We start from the raw sequence: 22,357 nt of genomic DNA on the forward strand, positions 1-22,357 counted from the left end.
CACCCCCCATTATTCTATTACATGATCTTAAGAGCTTTCCTGATATTACATGCCCACAGAGTCGTCTATTACATGCTGCACTCTCTACAGCCAAAATGTGTGTCTTGAGTCTATGACAATTGCCGAATCCCCCCTCGAAGGAGGACTGGATGGTAGCAATGATTCAGACAGCATCCCATGTTCCTATACTATATAGATTACAAGATCAGGAGGAAATGTTCCAACAGGTATGGGCTTCTTTTCTCAGAGACTCCTGAATGCTTTCTTTTCCTAACTTACCCTCTCCCCTCCCTTATTTCCTATTTCTCCTTTCATCTTTCCCCTTTTGCCTTTCTCTCCTCTCTTCTCTCACTCTGTCCCTATCTCTTTCTCTCTTCCTCATATCGTTTATCTTCTTTCTTCTTATCTTATTTTCTCTTTTTCCTTTTCTTGTTTTCTTATGCTATTGTTTTTTTCTTTTTCCAGGTAAGGATAAGTCATTTGTTCTCTAATTATCTATTTATGTATTCATTCTTCTATTTATTCATCCATCTAATTGATCGTATATTTGTCTATTTATTTAATTTTTTAACTATTTATTTATATACTTAGGATTCTTTAGGACCTCCCATCATTCTCAATGTACACTACATTTTACATATTTAATACTTTTGTAAATCCAATTTTATCCGTTTTGTTTGCTTTACCCATGGTCCATTATGTCTATCCCATCTCATGGTGATGAATGACAGGAGGTATGGATTTTCAAGCATACCATATGCAATATTCCTCTCTTTCATTATTGACCTTTTGTCTTTTACTTCATCCTTTTTTTCTTTTTTCCTTCCTCTCTCCTCTTATTTATATAGCTTTCTCTTCTTTGTAGCACATTAGTATATGTACTGACAATAGACCATTATCTTGTGCTACACTTTTATGTATTTATTTCTCTTTATTTTTTCAATAAAGAATTACAACACAAAAAAAAACAAAAGATGACAGCGATATTATAGTTAAGAAGTAGAATTAAAAAAACCTTAGAAATTCTTTGAAAGAAACATAGATTACAGGGATGTTTTATTTAGGTTCTTATTTCACTCGTAGTGTAGTATCACTCATTAGTAGTACACGAAGTATAGAAATTTAAGTTTTGTGGTGGCTTAGCATACATATTTAACACTAACCCTGGACGAAGTACTGTGCTATGCTCGCGTAGTTTGCGAAGTTTGCTGCTACGTCGCACTACACTAATTGCATGTAGCACAGTGCAATCACGCGTAGCAGTCATTTTTTTGCTTGCTCGTAGTCCTCAACGCCAAGTTGGTGACCGCGAGCTAGCAATCCCGGCAAGACTTTTTCCTCGTTTGCAATCAGCAACATCAAGTTGGCGATCGCGAACCTGGAAAATAAACCTCCTAGCGAGATTCTCAACGTGGGGAGGTCAGGTTTCTCATTGCGAGTGGTTGCCTATGTTCGCGACCGCGCGCGATGAGAAACTACCAGTCCGCGTTGAGAAAGCTGCCGCTCGAGTAGAAATCTACTTGACCGGCAGAAAATGATGGCTCGCACTGTGCAAGATGCGGTTTGCACTGATTGCACTGTGCGGACAAGCATCCGGGACTGTGCAAACAGTGCGAACAGCATTTTGCACAGTGCACTATGCAGTTCACATAGCTCGCGTAGTACGAAGTGCACTTCGCATAGCTACGCGCAGCGCTACTACGCGAACTACGCCCAGGGTTATTTAACACTCATAAACTTTTAGAAAAAACTTACACTCATTTGATGATGTAATTTGTGATGTCATCAGTGATTTCACTGACCGTGTCATGAGTGATGTAATAAATGCAGTCATAAGCAGTGCATTACAGGGGCGTAAGTAATAGTTATCTCAGCTAACTATAACTACTGAATCATAGCTACGAATATTTCAGGTTGCTGATGTGTGACATTTTCTTAATTTCAGTGTAATTATAAGTGAAATTCAATAACTATGAGTGACACTTTCTCATGAGCAAAATCAAGCAATGAAGACGAGGTAAACATTGTCTTCATATAGCAGAAATTACAAACCATTTGAGGAACAAGAAGATCTTAAAACTACTGCAAAACACCAGAAATGGAAGGGCACATGTTCACTGTCTCTGCCCACCTTGAGCATTTCATTAGAATAGCACCTTGGCACTGTTCGATTGTTTTATATCTTCACGTAACTACGGGGTAACTACAGGGAAAATATTATACTTGTTCATGGCGCCTCTCCATTTACAAATCACAGTAAAGTATAATACATCCACAAGAAGGGCAGCACATTCATGTTGGCACCTTAATCCAGAGAATTCCAAGTAGCCAAACAAGATTATATACATATATATATATATATATATATATATATATGCAGGCAAAGCACGAAGACTGAAATCTGGAGCCCCAGACCCAGAAAACGACACGAGTCCCAAAATCAAGGCAAGTTCTTTTTATTTTCTTAAGGCAGAGGCAGCATACGAGACTGACGCGTTTCGGGCAGTTGCCCTTGTTCACAGTCACGTATATATATATACGCTATGGACAACACATCTGGAGGCAACTCACCCCCTCCTGCAGACAGCCAAACTAACGCTGCTCACGCCTTTGGTAGTGCAATGCATGGGTTTGGCTGAAGTACCTGGCTTGCAGCCAGGCCCTGTGTCCAACTCCCCTCAGGCAGCCACCCAGAGGCAGCCAACCCCATGCTGTGCACTGCCTTTGCTCGTGTGTGGCGTCGGGTTAGCTGCAGGTCCTGTGTTGAAGCCAGGCCCTGTTTCCAATCATCAGCAGGCTGTCAACACCACACCATGCACAGCATTTGCCATGCGCACAATAGGGTTGGCTTAAGGGCCCAGGGACCTCATCCCCTGAGGCCAAAGTATATGAACCGGAGCGGGGTGTGCAGTTCCGACCCTTAATTGACCCCCAAGGACCCCATCCCCTGGGTTCTAATACAATTAAACAGGAGTCGAGGGCATGGAACACCACTTTGCATGCCTTAATATGCCCTAGGAGTCACATCACCCTGGGCCAAATACAATAAAAAAAGGGAGTGGGGCCTCGCAGCACCCATTTCCAAGCCTTGTAAGGCCCCCAGAGACCCCATACCCGGGAGCAAAATATAAGGGAAGTGTGAATGCAAGCATCCTCCCTGAGCCACAATAGGCCCTGGGGACCCCATCCCCCCTGGCCTTAAGGATTTTAAAAGGGAGAGGGGAAACGTGGCCCCCTCTCCCTGAGACTGATTAGGCCTTGGAGGACCTCATCCCAAAGGGGCATGTGGCCCCATCCCTGAGCTTATGCTTGTCCTGTCGACCCCATCCCCCGGGCCAGCATTATTTGAAGGTGCGTGCCCGTGTACCCACCATGCACAACACTGGGGAAGCCAACATTGCAGTGCCCGGAGGGAGCAGCTATTTATGCTGTTCCCTCCAGGCGTGAGCAATATGTTGATCTGTTCCCCTTCTGCATCAGAGCGGGCCGGGAAACAGATCCCAAGTCTGCTCCCAGATGGCGTGTGTAGTTTTTAAAGCTACAGCCCACTTGGAGCAGACTCTGTGTTTAATACCGTTTAGCAGAGGTTTAAAAACAATTCCCGCCAGGTGGAAGCAAACACAAGTTTTCCTGCCTGAGAAGCCATTGTGTCCCAGGGGCCGTCTCCCCGGGACGCAGTATGTGAGCAGATTTCTGGGGAAAGGGTCCCTGGAGCCATTACTGGCTCAGGGAGGGGGGTCGGGTGGCCCCTCCCTATTTTTATAAATAGTAGCCCTGGGGGATGGGGACCCCAGAGCATTTTAAAGGCTTGAGCGCTGGGGGAGGGGGACGGGGTGCATGGCCAGATACACGATTATCTTTGAACCTTCATTTTTAAAAACTCCTGAACGGATTTACACTAAATCACAAAAAGCACAATCTGCGAATCAAGATCTAGCTTCCTGCCAAATTTGGTACAATTCCCTTCAGCAGTTTTCCCTGTTTCACTACCTAAAGAGGTCCATGGAAACTGCACGGGGATTTTGCATTTTGGGACCCCCCCTTATTTTCTCAGCCCCCACTTGATGGTTCACCCCAATACTTTCCATGCACAAACTAGTCAAAACATATTACCTTTTTGGACAGATTCATCAAACGAGACCAAAGTTATTAGCAACACAAAAAATGCATTTTCTACATCTAACCAAACTATAAGTACCCAGAGGCAACCGCCACTGGGTAAGATATATATATAAATTACAGAGTGGCGGTGGCAATTATTGTTAGGGTTACTAGAGATAGAATTTCCTCAGATTTTTGCCTCTTAGTAACTGTGCGCTCCTTCGACGAATCTCCACAGAACCTTCCAGACCTATTTACCTTCTAGATTGGTAATTGGTCAGAAAGGTATAAAGAAAAACAGGGGGTCCCAAAACGTGTTTTGCCCCCAATGCACTTCCCATAAACTTTTTGTATTGGATTTAGCAGCCAAACAGCCAAATAGTTTTGGATTAAATTTGGTCATATGTGCAAGTAATGTAAGTAAGTAGTAGGTTTCATAACTTTTCCATATCTATTAACACAAAAAGTACCCACATTCACTGGGGTCTTCAAGTGAAGTAGTGACAGCCATTGTGTGCTTGACCAGAGAGTCGATCTATGGACTAGTTCCTCCAAACATTCATCTTTTCTAGCGCGAAGGGTCTTTTTATCAACATAAGCAAGGTCCTGAGGATGGTCTAATGGACAAAGACAACATTAGACCGAAACGTCGACTATCACACCTATTCCTTATTTTATTGTACTACAGGCAATTTTGGCTTTGTGTAAACCCTTCAGATTGCCTAGAAACATTTTGTGAAAATGTGTTCACAATTGTAACTGTGAAGGCTACTTAACCTTATGTATCTTTTACTTCTGGCTACATTGTGTTGATTCTTGATTTTGTACCCTTTATAACTAATGATTTTCAAACAATATAAAATTTGGTTTTTGAATACATACACCCTTGTTTTCCCTTTCCTTATCTCTGTATCTCTACATGAATTATCTATTCATTGATAAATTAACAGATTTGTTTTTGGAGTAACCCAACTGTAAGCGACTTTGACATTGGCTTACCTGAAGGTAATTTCTCGATTGCTATAAATATATTGTATGTACAATGAAACTGAAGGAGACCCAGATCTGAGTGGTTATGCAGCCTTGAGTGAGCTCCACACTGAGGCTCAGGACCTTCATCAGCGGCAACAACACTCTGAGGAAGGAGAATACCACCATGTGGCTGTGGAGGACACCGATGTTGGGAAGGTTACAAGCACAACTGCCCTTCTTTGAGGTGAAGCATGGAATTGCTAAAGGTAATAAGCACATATAAACCTTCTGTTGCAAGGGCATGATAGTATTTGGACTACATATCCACATCAATCCTGACATAAAGGAGACAATACTCTACAGAGGACGCCTCCTACGCTGGACTCTGTTAAGATTTGAGATGTTGGGGTTGAGGTCAACTGCTCTTGTATTCATCAGTAGGAAGACATAACAGAGCATGGATGCTCCCATAGAAAAGAGAGAACTGAGATTAGAAGAAAGGAAGATTGTCTGATGCATGGCTCAGGTATCCAGCAACTCAAAGCCAATATTTTATTGACACTCGTTAGAACAGGACTACTAGCCCACAGGGAACCGAAAGACTTCTCCGCGGTGTATCTGAAAGGTCGAAAAGGCTCTAGCAAATTAATTCTGGCTGGAATGAGCTGCTATTACTGACACTGCTTTAACCCTACAACCTTTGCTACATAGGTTGAGATGTGTCTACCTCAACGCACAGGAAAGGAGCAGTGAAACTATGGACCCAAATATTAGGGGTGTCAAATTTAAAATATGTACGGAAAGTTTGGCGAACTTAACATTGCACTATGTGATCTTTGGAAACTTTGCATGCAGCGAAAATTCAGGTCTTCAAAGATTTGAGGAAGATACTGCTCTGCAAAAAGTTTCTGTGTCAGAATATTTAAACACATTGCAACCTTTGCAAACAGCAGGAAACCTGCATAATTTAAAAAATACTTCACTGTATTTGCAAACAAAAGTCTTCACAATTTTGCACATTATTGACTGAATTGAGGTCACCTAATTTGCATTCTGCTGCTATTTGTCTTGTTTTCAACACTCTGCAGCTCCCTGGTTCTAGAACTTCAAGAGCAGCAAGAGTTGGCCTGGTGAGACAGGTGACAGCCACATCAAATTGACATCAAATAAATCCATGTTAAATGGGTGAGTGCAAGTGATGCAAATAGAAATCTGCTAAAGGTGGTAATAGGGCCAACTCAAATATGATAGTCTTTGTGGATAGTACTGATGGTGTGACAAAAACATTGACCCATAGCGAGCAGGGAGAGGTAGCTAGCAGCACCAACCTGAGTGCAGTCCGATACGGATCCGCACAGGGACATCAGGCATGTGTCGCATCCGGAAGGATCCCATGGAGCTCAGGATATCAAGAGACATATTGGAGATTTCGGCTGCATGGCGGTTGCCATTGCGGTTGGGCAGCCCTGATGCCACCATGTAAGCATCTCCAATAGTTTCCACCTATAGGAGAAATAGAGAGCAGGACTGAATGGTAAACAGGTGCATTGAATGAACACATTATCTTTGCAGTAGGGATATCCTCATCACACTGCACTGTGCAGTGCTTACCTTATAGACATCATGAGAGCCGATAATGGCATCGAAGAGTGTGTAGAGGTCATTCAGCAGATCGACCACCTCGATGGGCTCACTCAAGGCTGAGATGGTTGTGAAGCCCACAATGTCACTGAAGTAGATAGTCACCTGGTCAAAATATTCTGGCCGTACAGGGGCTCCAGTTTTCAGGGCTTCTGCCACAGATCTACAGCAGGGAAAGGAACGAGATAAAAGGGGAACAAATGGTGAAGGGAGAGTAGTGAGGAGAAAAGAAAGTAAGGTTGGGAAACAATTCAGGTAGAAAGAGGAAAGAAAAATTCAAAGAAGGGAGTGTGACCAAATGGCATCAAAGGGAAAGAATGAAGAAACAAGAAAAACATTTGGAAGATAATGACAGAAAAGTCAATACACAGGGAAGTAAGATTTAGACAACAAAGAGGGAGATGTTGACAAATAAAAAAAGAAGGTATCACAGAAAGATAGGTGATGGGTACCCAGGCTTAAAAAAAGTGATAAACAGAAATCATGTGATGTCAATTCCATATTTCCTTCATTCTTCTCAGCCCCATTCTATCTTCTCATGCGCTTTCTCATTGGTCCTTGCCTCTCCCTGCTTTTCTCCACTGATTCCCTTCTCTCATTTGCCTCCCCTTTGCTTCCCAGACACACTTTTTAAAATAAAAAAGTGCCATTGATAGTGCGCACAGTGGACAAATTAATTGTGGAAAGTATAAGTCATAATTAGGGGGATAGTTGAGGCAATGAGGGTTAGGCTAGCAAGAGCTCCTTAAGGCTTCACAAAGGATGGAAGGAAGTCAGTATTGTTACAGCTGGTAAGGGACAGGAAAGGGGTTCTGTAGTTATGGTACTCTGAGTGAAAGAAAGGGCAGAAGATGGAGAAGAATTGTGGTAGTGAGAGAAAAAGCAAGGAGCAGCCAGAAGGGTGTGTGATGTGAAGGGAGGTTGTAGGTTGGAAACAAGTCAACAGAGAAGGAAAATACAGGACGAATTGACCAGGACCACACTTGAAGATGATTTAGAGAGTGTAAATTGAGATTAGAAGGAAAGTGTGACCATCTGGGAAAGAAGGGAACTGAGGAGATGTGGACAACAGAATGATATTTCAAGAAGAGCGTAACAGCAGAATTGAAGAGTTATTACGGTGGACAAAGCATGCAGGTAGGAAGGTATATACAGGGAGTGCAGAACAAGGCGAGTGAAGACAAAAGCAGGAACAAAAGCAGGAATAAGAGTTTTAGCTGAATGTAAATTAAGGATAAACAAGCGAAAGGAATAACACAGCCGAAGGTGCAGGTATAGCATTGAGAAAGAGAAGGAAGGCAAGAAATTTACATTTTTGTTAAAGTTGAGGTGTGAGGAATGTGAAAGCATGAAGGATTGGATGGCCGAGAGTCAGCAGGAGACAGTGCGAAGGTGGCATCCGAAAGAAGAGAAGGAATTTATGATCAGAGAGCTGTGGGCATAAAAGTGATATGAATAAATGTAGGAAGAGAGTGCAGAACAAGGTGGTTGTGAAAATGGGAAGAGTGGTGATCAAAGGATAGAGTCTTGGGGGACATCAGCAGACAGGATGAGAAGACCACACAAACAAGGAGGGGTGATGACAGAGATGGCTTGGCAGCCTCATGCTGAATCTGAGACACCAAGTGAAAGCGGTGGAGAAGAACGGAGAGATCACCAGTACCAAATACTGACAATAGTCTGAGGATAAGATAGAAAGAAGAGTGCTTTCAACATTGAGCTGAGGAAGTTTACGATGGGTAGAAGATCAGTCTCATTACAGTGAACTATGCATAAGCCAGGCTGATGAGTAAAGATTACAAAGTGAGACTAATGGTAGTGACATAGGTCACACCAAGAAAAATCCATAGAGGTAGTGATTGTGACACAAGTGCAGTCACATCAAAATTTCACTTGCTCAAGACTTGGAAAGGAAAGGAAAAAGGGAGGGAAATCTGTGTGAGGTTAAGGGTAAGGACAGCCAGGATAGCTTAAGTGAGATTGCAAAGGACAGAGGCATGTTTGAAGGAGTCAGGAAGATGCTAGAGAAATGGAACTACTTAAAAGGGCTGAAATATAAGAAAATACATGGTGTGGATGGATGCGGAAGTAGTAGAATGATTAGCATACTGGAGACAGTCATGAAGGTCAGAGTCCAAAATGGTACAGAAAGAGGAGAGTGATGAGAAGGTTGCACAAACAGGAGCGATGAGGTGGTTGAAGGACAGAGGACACGAAGCAGACAGTCTGTTGAAGTCTAAAGCAGGTACAGAAGAAAGAGAGGCAGAGGGCAAGAAGTAAGTTGAGTAGAGGGAGCAGATCGCAAAGGTGAGGAAAGATGGGTTGATAAAGGTATAGGAGTTGAGCATCATCCAGGAGATGGTCAGAGGGAATTTAAGACCATGCGAGCAGGAGTGAGCCACGACTAGTGTTGCTTACGAGAAGGTAACGATTGAACGAAAGGATGAATCAGGTCTAGTGCAGATCTATCAGCAGAGAGAAGAGCATTGTACACAGAACTGGGCTGAAGAGAGAGAGAAATTTGTTGAGTTGGGGAAGGAAATCAGTAACAGGTGATGTGAGCATTGAAAGGATCAGTGAAGGTCCTGCCAAACAAATGCAGAAGGAGGGGACAAACTGGTAAATAAAGGCTAGCAGATGAACAACGAAAATGGCCAATGCTGATGGTCCGCACAAAGAAGAGGGAGAGAAGCTATGGGTCTGAAAAGAAAGAGATGAGAGGCTTACGGGCACATAGAGTTTTGAGAGATGAAAGAGTTCAGCACAGCAGTACTCAAGAATAGGAATGAAGAGAAAGCTAAGAAGTGCAGAGTGAAGTTAAACACTGACATCTCCATGAAAGATAGTGATAATTTGGGCTGGAAAAAGAGCCAAAGAGGCTGGATAATCAGAGCAAAAAGAGAAAAGAGGATACATGAAAATGACAGAGAACTAAAAAGAAAGCTGATAGGGCTTGGGGAACAGAAACAGGTGATATTCAAAGGGGAAAACTGGAATACAGACTAGATGAGTTCAGGAAGAGACATGACATCACTTGTGTCACCATCAGTACTAATAGAGCATGGCATGGGAGAGTACAAGGAGCGTATAGGAGACAGGGCAGAAAATGTGCTAACATCGAAAAATGAATTGCAGAAGTTACTAGGACAGAAAACTAAAGATTTGACTAAATAAAAGTCTTCGGGTAAAAGTGGGTTTGCTGTGCACACTGAATGTGCTGCAGGAAACATGCTTTTGAAAGAAGAGATTAAGAAACATTAGGCTAAAGCAGATCTGTGAGAGAGTGTCAGTAGAATAGATAATGTAAAAAATAAGTGAAGTGGTTCTAAATGTAGGAAATATGACTAGTCATAGTGTTGAAGGTATCAGTGGCAAGGAACAACAACATTATGAGCACACAGAGTGCTGTGGGAGACAAGGCTTCAATTGGTCCCAAGGGCTGGACAGGCCCATGTAGATAGGTTCTCAAAGTTTGATACCTTCTTTTACTACCTTTTCACTTCTGCCTCCTGCAGAGTGAGGGTAAGTTTAATAAAGACTGTCTGGTTTTCACCCTGCTTTGAGCTCATCTATCCAGATCAGAGGAAACACCTTTCCTGACCTAGATGTTTTAAGGGCTGGTAAAATCTGTCCATCCTTGAGAAAGGACACCTGTCACGTTTGCAACGCTAGTGTGCTCAGGTCTGGAGTGTGCCTGATGCAGCTTTCTTTGAATTAAGATAATGAAAATTAAAACTGATAACCCTAATATGGGCACTCACGGGGGCAGCATTTGGGTAAGAAGTTTGTCGGTTTTCTGTTTCTCGATCTCGAGCTCTTCTGTCCTCTCTCGGATGAGGTCCTCCAGGTTGCTCGAGTACTGTTCTAGCATTCGCAGCATAGAGTCAATGATGTTGGTCTTCCGCCCCTTGTTGATGCTCTTGAACTGGAGGAAAAGATAAATGCTGTATGATCACCAGGAAACTGGCCCATTAATCTCCTCTTGCAAACCCCCTGCGCGAGCTTAAATTTTAGACAGAGATAACGGATCAGGAACCCGAAGGGAAGAAGCAGGAAATATCCAGAGATTTCCACCTTGTATTATTGAAGGATGCAGACATTAATAGATTTTCAATTTGGACACAATTCCCAGCTTCATACCTTGAAAAATGGACTATGTGCCAATAGTGCATGTTTTTATCTATCTATTTTTATCTATCCTTGAGTATGCAAACTGCTTGTGTGAGCTATCTACCCCTGTATTTTGTGCCTACATTGTAATGCCAAACTCAAGTTTGCATCCATAGTATGGTTACCGACCCCACTGTGTTTGGAATCTAAAAGGGAAGGGCTTGGAGTAATGTACAATCGTCCCTAAAGTGGGTTACTTATGCTTAATCTTTAAATCCTGTTTCCCTCTTCCATTCTCATGAATGGATTAAAGGAATTTTTTAGTAAATTGGGGAAACAGCATGAGGACCAGGTGACATAACATGCCGATTAGGTTCTTTAGTCTTTATTTAGAGTTTGATGGATTGAATACTACATCCCAAATGTGGACGTCCCCTCCGTGACAATAAAACGGCATTGTAGCCTATTGCACTTGTAATACAGTAGATGGGATAGCCATTGTGCTGTGATGGAGTACTCACTTTGTCTGTAGTGGGTAATTTGATACCTCACCTCTCTACTCTAGAAACATCAATGTGGTTGGCACACCTTCGCCTCCATTAACTCAATGAGCCATAGTGTACTCTAAACTGTACTGTCTAAATGAAGGTCCTTCTTAAAAACATATCTCAGCAGTAACATTCCAGACCAGAGAACATTGAGTAGATCTGGCCTCCCAAATCAAGCCTCTACAAACTTGAGGACCATCCTGGCCAGGAGGTACAGGTCATTTGTGTTCTTCTCAAGGTGGGTAGATCCGCTGTTCGACTTCCACTCTTCTTTGGGATACCAATTCCGGGTAAAGCTTTAGCCCATGATGTGGAATCTCTATCCAGACCTAATAAAAAGCCTAGGGAAAGAAGTTCCTGCAGAGTGCCATCACCATACCTGGACTGGAAACTTGCATAAATGGAAAAACGTGTCCCTTCCAGTTTGCTAATATTAAATAACGTTGTCTTTTTGACAGCATTAACCATCCCACCGTTGCTTTTGTGGTCACACAAATGGATTTAACTTCAAGAGATTTATGCGAAGGCGTTGTGACTACAGCTAGTTAGAGAGGATTGGGAACCCCATTGGGAAACCCACTCCATTCCTACTCGGAGAGAACCTATTTTGGTGACGACATGGGAGTAGTAGAGGATCCAGACAGAGACTTACAGACAATAAGTTGTCGTTCATGATCACCTAGGGAAGGGTCTACCAGATCAGAGAGTGGATTCATTATTGATGAAGGCCTGGTACAAGGTTCTCACACTAGGTTGAGATCATCCAAACACTAGAGGACATCGTGTATCTGGAATCATTGTACCAAGGCAAGATACCTAAACCTGAAGTAACAAGAATCTACTTGTTTGGCTAAAATCTATCCTGTGAAAGTAAAAGCTTTATCTGCCTCCACACAGAGTAACAATCAATGAATCTCAGGAAAGGAATCAAAGAGACGCTCTTCAGATATGAAGACAGACATTTATCTAAAACTAGGAAGGTCCACCGGTAAGAGCCTGATGGGAAGCAAGGGAAGCAGTGCTAAGCAGACAATTATGCATGTGAGTGCATTTTAGCCTCAGAAAATGCCACAACTGTTGCCATCAACATATGAATGCTGTGGGTGTAGCAACCCTACCAAGTGGGAGGTTCTGCTACTGGAAGTGCCTACCTTTGGTCACAAATATGAGGAACAATCTGTAACTGCCCAACATAAAAATATGGACATAGACAACTTTCCGATCCAGCATTCAAAGAGCTCCTTTATTCAACAGCAGAGTTGTGAAAGGGTCACACATTTCCATTACGCCCAAAACATAACAAAGGTTGAAGTGGTGGAGATCTGAATGGGGTGAAATGTTGATGCAGATCTTCCCAACAGAAAACAAGCAGTAGTAGAAACCTTTCCCAATATACTTTGAATTGACATGATTTTCGCCCCTGACTGCAATAGCTTTTTGATCAACAATGCCAACACTGGCATCATAGTGTGATCATAAGAGAAGGAAGAAAGATGCATAGTTGAGATTTTGCATTTGTCAAAAATGCTGAGAACCTGTTTTGGGATGAGGATATAAGTTGCTACTTGTATTCTTTTATATCTTGCTGCATTTGGTCAATGCACACAGTCAGAATACCCTCTGAAATGGTTCTCCAAGAAATCTATGACCTTGGACTCTTTGTCAGATGGAGAGATGGCATTACACTCTTCTAACAGTAGCAAGGTTTTGGTTTCAGCCTTCAGAAGGCCTTGCTGCATAGGACCATCTGAAGACATTTGAACATTCCTATGCAGTGCAGTAAGGCTCAGAGTGCACATCAGGGCTCTGCCCAGAGACATGATTTAAAGGCCTTTTGGTACAGGTAGGTATCAGGGAAAATCATGTTGTAATTTCATAGTTGTAGGGCCTCGAAAGGAACTCCACTGTACATCACATTTCCGATTGCTTAGGGGACACCTCTGCAAGATGCAGAAGGCAACGTGCATTCAGTCTCAGTAAAGTGCTTTAGAGGCCTTGTAGGAAAAGGCACTACTTTGAGTCCTTTTCTGGCATGGAGTGTAAGTCTTGGAGCCAACCCATTGGAAAACAAATCTAGGCACTGAGGTCTATCTAAACAGAGGCTAGCTCACCTTATTCCTCCTCTCTATAAATGCTCCTCAACCCCATGTGCACATGAGGATGGAAATCTTGTTTTAGTAGAAGAGGCAGTTCTTGATGGCAGAAAGAAACACAATGAACAGAAATGTTCTGAGTAATTTCTCAGAAAGTGGCTCAGGAAGCAGCTCTTAAAGCCAAAAAAATAAAAATGAAAGATTTATTGAAAGCCATACCCCACTCAAATCCACAAAATAAGACATATCATAAAATGTCACAAGCAAACGTAAAAGATTAAAAAAGATTTAAAAAATGTGGGGAGAAATGTTGGCACTTATTTTGAGATCATTATATATTAGATTATGTGACATCTGTGAGGCCATCCACAGGACATTCTCCACTGCAGGAGATCTGATCAAACCTTCTTAACAAAGTCACCTATCTACCTGATTTTCATCATACCCTCAAGTTTTTTTTTTAGCTGAGGCCCTTTCCATTTGTGATCTGCTACTAGATGCCATTATTATTTTGATTTGTATAGCACACTAATCACACAAGAGGGTATCCAGGCACATGGACAAGTGTGTAGATTTGAGTTGCCAAGGTGCTTATAAGACAAGCAAGGTCTTCAGCTTCATGTGGAACTCAAGAATAAGGAGGAGTCTCTGATGTGTTGAAGGAGGTTGTTCCATGTCCTTGGTGCAATGTAGGAGAATGAGCAACCTCCAGTTTTGCTTTTGCAGATGGGCTAGTGTGTGAGTGAAAGGGAGGCAGAGTGTAGGTATCTGGCAATTGGGTGAAAGTGTATGCGGTTGTTCAGGTATTCTGGTTCTGTGATGTTTAGGGCTTTGTATGTGTTTATGAGAAGTTTGAGTTGGCTGCACCTGTGAATGGGAAGCCAGTGAAGCTTTCTGAGGTGCAGTGTGATGTGGGTGCAGAATAGGAGGTCGAGTGTGAGTCTTGTGACAGTGTCCTGGATGGTCCAGAGTCTGTGTAGCAGTTGTGTGGAGATTCTGGCATAGAGAGTGTTGCTGTAGTCCAGTCTGCTGGTGATGAGTGCTTGTGTGATGGTCTGTTAGGTGTTCTGAAGCAACAATTTGAAGATCTTTAGCAGCTTGTTTATGTGTAGGATGTGGAAGTAGGAGGTTCACACTGCATTGACTTCGGCAGTCATGTTGAACTTGTCATGTAAGATGATCCCTAGATGCCTTGCGTGGTCTGTGGGTGTTGGTCTTAGCTCTGACAGCAACCAGGTTGAATCCCATGAGGAGGTCTTGTTGCTGAGAACCAGTACTTGAGTCTTGTCAAAGTTGAACTTCAGGCAGTTGGTTCACAACCAGTCTGCTACAATGGTCATGGAGTGGGTGAAGTTGATTCTGGTGCTGTTTGTCTTGTCCGGCGGGGAGAGGATGAGTTGGGCTTCATCGGCTTAAGAGATGACACTGATGTGTTTTGATTGGAAGAGGTTGGACAGCTGTGTCATGTATAGATGTGGTGAGGGCATGCGTCCACTGGGGCCCTTGAGTGGATGGTGCGCATGATTACCGCAGTGTCTTTTCGAGTGAAGGCTGTCCATCCTGTCAGGTGTCCGTCTTGGCTGGTGGTGGGTAGTTTAGCGATGAGTTCTCTGGGGTTAGGTTGGTGTGCTAAGTTGCTGTAGATGCTTGCTATTCTGATGTGGAAGTAAGATAGATTGTCGCAGAGTTGTTAGGAGGCAGGGATGTTGTTAACTGTGGCTGAGCATGAGGTGATATCCTTGACATTGAGAAGATCTTCTTGTAGCTGTTGGAGATTTCTTTGATGCACTCCACTAGTGTTATTTTTTGGTGTCTCTTATTTCCTGGTGATAGTGTCTGCGTGCAGCCTTGTAGTTAGTTCTGTCAGTGGTGTCGTGGCTGGCTGTCTTTTCTCCTTTCTACCTGTATACAGTGTCGTTGGGTGTCTCAGCGATCTTCTGATTACCAGCTGGCCTGCTTGTTTGATCTGCTATGCTTGTTGGATTTGATGGGTGGGAGGGAGTCGGTGCAGTTTTTCATCCAGTTTTTTAAGTTGGTGATGTCCTTGTTGAGGTTGTCTGTGGGGCTAGGTAGATCTGTGCTGAGGGTGCTAATCCCTGCTGCTTCTGTGGTTTTGCAACAGTTGCTGGTTGAAATGCTAAACCAGGCAGGGCTGTTGACTTGAGTTGTGTTGATTTGGAAGTGGATGATAGAGTGCTCGGTCCATGTGAGCGGCTTGATGGAGTTGTATTTGATGCTGTTGCTCATGTTGAAGACCAGTGCATGTCCGCCGAATGTGTTGGTTCTGTGGACAGCCCGGTGAGTCGGGTGTTGCCCAAGGCATTGAGCAGTGCTGTAGAGCAGGGGTTGTTTCAGGCTTCCAAGGGAATGTTGAGGTCACCAAGGAGAATGTAGGCTCTGGGGTCAATGATGAACGGAGCAACAAGGTCATCAACGCTTCTCTGTGGCCCAAATTGATTTAAGGACACAATATTTATGTTTATGTTGTTCCTTTATCCCAACTTGTAATGGTTTTTGTTTGCCACTTGTCTGGTTTGTGATATATGTTTCCTTTTATGTACACCAGCACTTTTGTCTTGAGCATATTTGTGGTTTTTAGAACTATTGTTGTATTATGTAATAAATATGGAATTTTGATATCAGTAATTATGTTTTAAAGGGCCTCTTTAAGCACTATTTATCTTTTTCTTTCTAATTCCTTTCTTCTGAATTTGTGAGAGTATATTTAGTTTTCATTGTCCTTTCCCCCTGAACCTTTTGTTAGATGTATTGATTGCTTGTCCCGGGTTCGGGGTTTTGTGGACAGCCCCTGTGGTTGTTAATCATATTTGATTATATGTCATAAGTAAATGCAAGGAAATGAATGATGGTTTATTCAGGGGAGCTGCTTCTACAATTCATGACTTTACTGCAAAACCATATTTCTCATGTGTCATCTTATCTGATCTTGTGCGTCGTAAGGTATTGATAGTACAGTCTGACAACTAAACTTACAATTAGGCCAACCTTCGAAAGCAATCAGTCAATCTTATGGCCGATATCCTGCCACAATACTTTTTTGAATGCCATGAAGGTAATCTAACTCAAATTAATTTTGTTAGGATTTCTATAGCATCAAGAAATCCAAGAGGAGGTCATAGGGAACTAACCCTAAGAAAATTAGAAGCAAAAAACATTAATTACATATATTATAGGTCAGATAATGGTCATGATTGTGTGCAAGTATACTGCTACAGACGCCTTATTTTTGGAATTTATAATTGTTGTAATGGAGATTTCTATTGTTGATGTAGTTATAAAACAACTACTTGGATTAGGTATATCTAATAATAGGTGTAGAAGCATACACTATATATTATATATTGTATGAACAATTAGGACATGAGAAACTTAGGGTTACAAAACATTCTGAATCGATTAAAATAGGTAACTGATATCGTTTTATATGTTTCTTATTGGACCGATGGTGTAGCATACTCAGCAAGTAGCAACAAGGAATAAAAGCAGTGGTATAAAAATCTATATTTCTTGAGGAACCATGAAATAGGATAAATATTGTAAATGCTTCACAGTTGCCTGTGCATTTAATCATCTAAATGACAGCCCACAAACCATTCTCCAGAGCTTTAACAGTGACAAGGCTACTAGGATTATGCAGAATGGAAGAGCAAAAAATGCCAATTATGCACCACGTTCTCTTTCATTAATATTTTTATGCATTTGAGATGAAAACAAGATTTTAGCGGAATTTGAAAATATGTGCTCCAAATTATGTGGCAAATGCAGTAAATCCATAATTACGCAGTAAACAGTTCAGCCATCAAATTGCCTAAATGCAGTGACCCTCACCATTGCCCATTGTTTTAGTAGCGATTTATTCAAGTATAGTAAACAAAGCCTAACGCTCTAATTCAAATGAATGCCCGCTGTTAACTTTACTTGGAAGAAAACAGTTTTTTTTAAACCTCAAAATAAATATGTGATATATAAAACAAAATATAATGGGTATCATGTATATGCTCCTACATTGCCATCTCGGGGTTCTGGTGACCCTTACAAAGCAATTTGCCATGTGGTTAATGAGGCCACCCAAAGTTATCGAAGGCAAAATTGGACCATATGATGTAATGCATTTTTACACATACATATAATGCTATTTGCCCGGACAGATGGAGGTTGTAAGAACTTTGGGCCATATGTAGGTAATGTGTTTTTTGCGATTCTCAAATTGCGATTTTTAGGGAATCGCAATTAGAGAATCGCAAAACGCAATGTAGGTAGGATTAGCAAAATATTTTGCGAATCCCACCTATTCCTTATTTGAGAATCGCAAATTGAGATTCGCAAATAAGGAATACCTTTCCATTCATTCCCATGGGATAGAAGCCATAGGAATGAATGGGAAGACTTTCTCAGTTTGCGATTCTCAATTAGGGAATCGCAAATTGAGAATGCAATTTCAAGGTTGCAAGGGTGTCAATAGGACACCCTTTTGCACCCCTGAAATAAACATGTGTACACATGTGGCGCACATACATGCCCTAAGGGCATGTATGTGCACCACATGGCACTTTCAAAAATGCAAAAAAGTTAATTTTTCAAAGAAATCACAAATTACCACCAACCTGAAGTTGGTGGTAATTTGCGATTCCTTAAGCCAAAATCGCACAACTTGGGTGCTACCTACATTGCATTAAAGGAATCGCAATTTAGGATTCCTTAAATGCATTCGCAAAATAAGGAATCACAAATTTTGCGATTCCTTTTTTGCGTGTGGGTTTTTGTGTGCTACATAGCACACTGCCCAAATTGCGATCGCAAACGCAGAAATTCTGGGAATTTCTGCATTTGCAATCGCAATTGGGCTACCTACATATGGCCCTTTGCATATTGTGATTTAATGGTATGGATGGTATGATACTTAAAGTTGCATTGTGACAACCAAACCCTGGAAGTATTGTTTTGCTAGAAACAGCTTCTGGAGATTGACGAAATGTGGCTAATGCTGTTGTGTTTTCAAATCATTTGTGATGATAATAAAATAGATATACATTTTAGCTTATGTCCGGCAATTTTGTGTGCATAAGCATGATGGTGATGGTGACGGGTTTCAAAGCTCTGACTAGAGATGGGATGTAGGGTAACACTCTCAAATCCTGTTAAAGTCCTCATCAACGACGGTCAGTTGGTTTGAACCCAGATAGGATCAATAGAGAGCCGATTTTGGACCTTCGCATGCAGACAAAGATCTCATCAACGGTGGGCCAGTGTTTGGGTCATCCCACCTGGTTAAAGAATTCATCAGCAGTTGGCCTTTAGACTCTTTTGCTTGCTTGAAGAGCTCAACAATGTGCCACTGGTTGGACCGTTTTACCTGGTCAAATATTTCTTCTGATAGACACATCTAACTGCCGATGTCTCACTTGTAAATCTCCTCAGCGCTAGACTGATTCCACAAAACATCCAGCAAAAGATCCAGGTTGCCGGCAGGTGGTGCCCTTAGAGTCTGTGACAGCTCCATCCCACCTCCAGATGTGATGACATGGAGCCACATATAGGTGCCACCTCTGCATTTTGATGTTAGTTCCTCTTAACCCTTCAATGTGGATCCAGAGCTCTGCTCCCATATTTTTTGTGTGTTTTACTGACTTTGTTTTCTAAATTACTTTGGGACAGTGTGCACTGATGGCTCTTCCCACAACCACAGAATTTCAGTGTGCCATGCAACCTCTGTCTTTGGTGACTCAGTTCCAACCATGACTCGAAGTCCTGAAGGACAATCATGGAGGCCAGTCCTGTTCTAAGTCTGAATGGAGTTCCCAGTCCCAGTCGCGGTCCTTGGGAAAGTCCAAAAGGAAGTCAAAAGTCCAGTCTTGAAGGAAGCAACAGAAGTTTAAGAGGGATTCCACTCCACCCCGCTGCTCCTGCTTCAAGGAGAAGTCGCACAGGTAGAACTCCAAGGGGCGACTCCAGCATCATTGTCTGCTTTAAAACAGATTCTGAAAATGTGCCTTGAATTTGTCCTGGCCATCGTAAACACTGCAGTAGATTGAGGCCTTTAAGGAGATGAAGTGGTATTTGTTTAGGGTAGTTCAAAGCCCCTCTGTTTGCCTTCGACCCCATGAATCCCTCAGGGCATCTAATTGCTAAAAGGCCAATCCCTGGAGCTGACTGTCCTGGCCCAGCTTCAGCCTGATCCACCATCAGCACAAGGCCATGCATACTGGTTCTACCCAGCTCACCCCCAGCCTCGGCTCCAGAGGTGCTGGTTCTGGAGTCTTTCCTAACTCCGGTGTCAGATCTCAAGCCAACTTCATCTCAAGCTCTGCCCATGTTGCACTACAGAAAAACAAAAGCACAGTCTACGGTCTGGGAACATTCCCCTCCTGTTCCCCTGCCTCAACACCAATACCAAAGGAAGCTGGAAGCCAGTTCGGTTCTGACTTTAATGTAGCCTAGGGGCTCCGACAAGTGCCTCATGAGGAGGATGAGGTGGGGAACACTTTCTCCATCCTCAATATAGTGAGCAAGCCCAAATCTTGACCTTCAGAAAGTCAGTGGTTTGGGCACTTCACTTGAAACAGACATGGATTTCCTGCTTGGGTCACCTTACTAAAGAGAATGCCTCCTTTCCGATGGTTGTACACAGGGAGATGGAGGTCTTAGACTTGCAGTTGGGTGCACTGGAGACTACAGCAAACTTACTGATTGGGATATTTTACACTGGTCCATCGGCAGCTGAGCCCTCACTGCCATTTAACAAGGCCATGACTGAATGTCTTATGGCAGTCTAGTCTCAACCTCCTTCTACACTGTCTATGAGCCTCAAAGACCTGCTCCTGGGGACCTATCTTTCCTGACTTAGCACATGACTTCCAAAAGGTCTTGTTGTGGAGGCTTCAATGAGCAAATCTAACCTAAAGCTTTCCCTACTTCTGCTCCAGAGTGGGAGTCAAAAGTATGATGCCCTAGGCAAAAGAGTTATTTCTTCTGTTAGTCTGGCTCTACAGAACTTTAATGCTGTGTTCCACTTGAGCCTATTATACACGTCCACTCTAGGAAATGCGGAGTGAAAATCTTCTCACCCTCCTTGAGTATTTTAGGAATTCCTTTACACAATCTGTGCATGATGGTCAGGACATGCCCAATTACATCTTAATGGCTGGTCAGGCCCCTACGGACTGTGCTGGCCGTGCCATGGGCTTCGGGTTTGTTATCAGACAACATGCTTTGATGAGTGATACCAGGTTCTATGAGGACATGCATGCATCACTGGTGGCCATGGCGTATGATGAGGTCAGGTTCTTTAGCAGAAAGGCAGATTCAGCTCTGGAACGCTTTAGGGATAGCCAGACTTTGGCTCGCTTCATGGGGTTACTTTCTCCCACTCGCTAGTTCCACCACCAGTACTGGAAGACCCAGGACTACTTAAGGGGCCTTTCCTGCCAATAGAGGCAATCTTTGCAACCTTTCAGGCAGCTTACCCAGCCCAGCCCTTTCATGACACCAAAGCAAAAGGTGGTGGCAGAGTCCCTGGCCACCAGTGAATGCAGCAGCCATTTTCATCTGCTGCAAGCCTCTTAAGTTCCCACTCCAGTCGTCATCCTGGGCCAGTGGGGTGCAGAATCGGTTTTGCCTGTTTGGCTGGCATGTAATTACTTTGGAGCAGTAGCTCTTGCAGGATGTTAAAATTGGTTACACAATCTCGCTTGTGTCCACTTCTATTCGTGTCCCAGTGGTTTGTGGCCTGACATCACTGGACCAAGCCACTATTTTAGCCAGTGAAGTTCAGAGGCTGCTTGCCAAAGGTGTAATCAAAGCGGTACCCAAGGTGGAGGTAGGCACAGGACGGTTCTCTCGCAATTTTCTAGTCCTTAAACAGAACAGGACTTAATCCTATTCAGGCGTATGAGCGCCTGCGTTAGAAATTACAACTTCAAAATACTGAGGATGGTTCAGGTCTTTTTGGCCTTGGTTGTTGGTGATTGGATGGGTCCTTGGAATTGGAGGTCACATACTTTCATGTGCAGGTCCTGCAGTCATTTCCTATGGTCTTTCATGGAGCTGGAGCACTTCCAGTTCACCATGCTGCCCTTCTGTTTTACCTTGGCAGTATTGTTGCAGTCTATCATCGGGTTCTCCGTCAATAAACCAACTAGTGCAAAGGGTTCCTGTTAGAGGGGCCTCCCTGAACATGGTGGCTTTCAAGGCATTTCTGCCACGTGCAAATAGTCTAGGGCATTCAGGCTATGATTCTGATATTCTGGGCTGGGAACACATGAGCCTTGCAGGGAAACCTTAACCTTCAATAGGCCCAACACTAGGTGTGTCTCTAGGGCAACATTTTCACATCCGGCGAGATGGGACCTTATTGATAGGTAATCAATGCAAATCTAACAGGCAGAAGACAATTCTGCCTACTAATTCCAGAGCTTATATTAGTGTTAGATGTCTCATCTCAGGACTGAGAGTCACCTGGACAAAGTAGAGTTCAGTGAATTGGTCTCTGGTTGAGTTGTAGCCCAATCTCAACCTTCTGGTGCTGTGTGCCATGCGTCTGGCTCTTAAGGCCTTTTCTGCTTTCCATCAGGTCAGATCTGTTCAGATTCTAACAAGCAACAAGTCCACCAAATGGTACTGCAATACGGAGAATGGTGTGGGGTTCTGGTGCCCTCTATCTGAAGGCACTGAGGCTATGACAGTGGCTGGTCCTCACAAGAGATCCCTAAAGGGTTAGTCACCTGGTGGGTTCTCAGAACATCAAGGAGGATGACCTCAAAAGGTGTCATCTTGTCAATCGTGAGAGGCACCTGCTACTGGAAGTGGCACAACTCCTCCTCCCCTACATGGGTGAGCCTTTGTAGATCTACTTTTTAGCACCAAGACTGCTCA

The 22,357-nt window shown here is 43.1% G+C and overlaps 1 protein-coding gene across 1 annotated transcript in view; it reads right to left on the bottom strand.

Moving 5' to 3' along the window:
* Positions 1-22,357, bottom strand: part of LOC147678438 (retinal guanylyl cyclase 2-like) — a 276,991-nt gene that overhangs the window by 29,431 nt on the left and 225,203 nt on the right. The window contains exons 13-15 of the mRNA XM_086946580.1: positions 10,476-10,639; positions 6,685-6,877; positions 6,402-6,576 (exon numbers count right to left, since the gene is read on the bottom strand). Of these exons, the coding sequence (XP_086802706.1) occupies positions 6,402-6,576; positions 6,685-6,877; positions 10,476-10,639 (532 nt within the window). The remainder of the gene's footprint in view (positions 1-6,401; positions 6,577-6,684; positions 6,878-10,475; positions 10,640-22,357) is intronic.

Source organism: Lissotriton vulgaris, chromosome 12, assembly GCF_964263255.1.
Source record: "Lissotriton vulgaris chromosome 12, aLisVul1.2, whole genome shotgun sequence".
In the NCBI taxonomy this organism is placed as follows: domain Eukaryota; kingdom Metazoa; phylum Chordata; class Amphibia; order Caudata; family Salamandridae; genus Lissotriton; species Lissotriton vulgaris.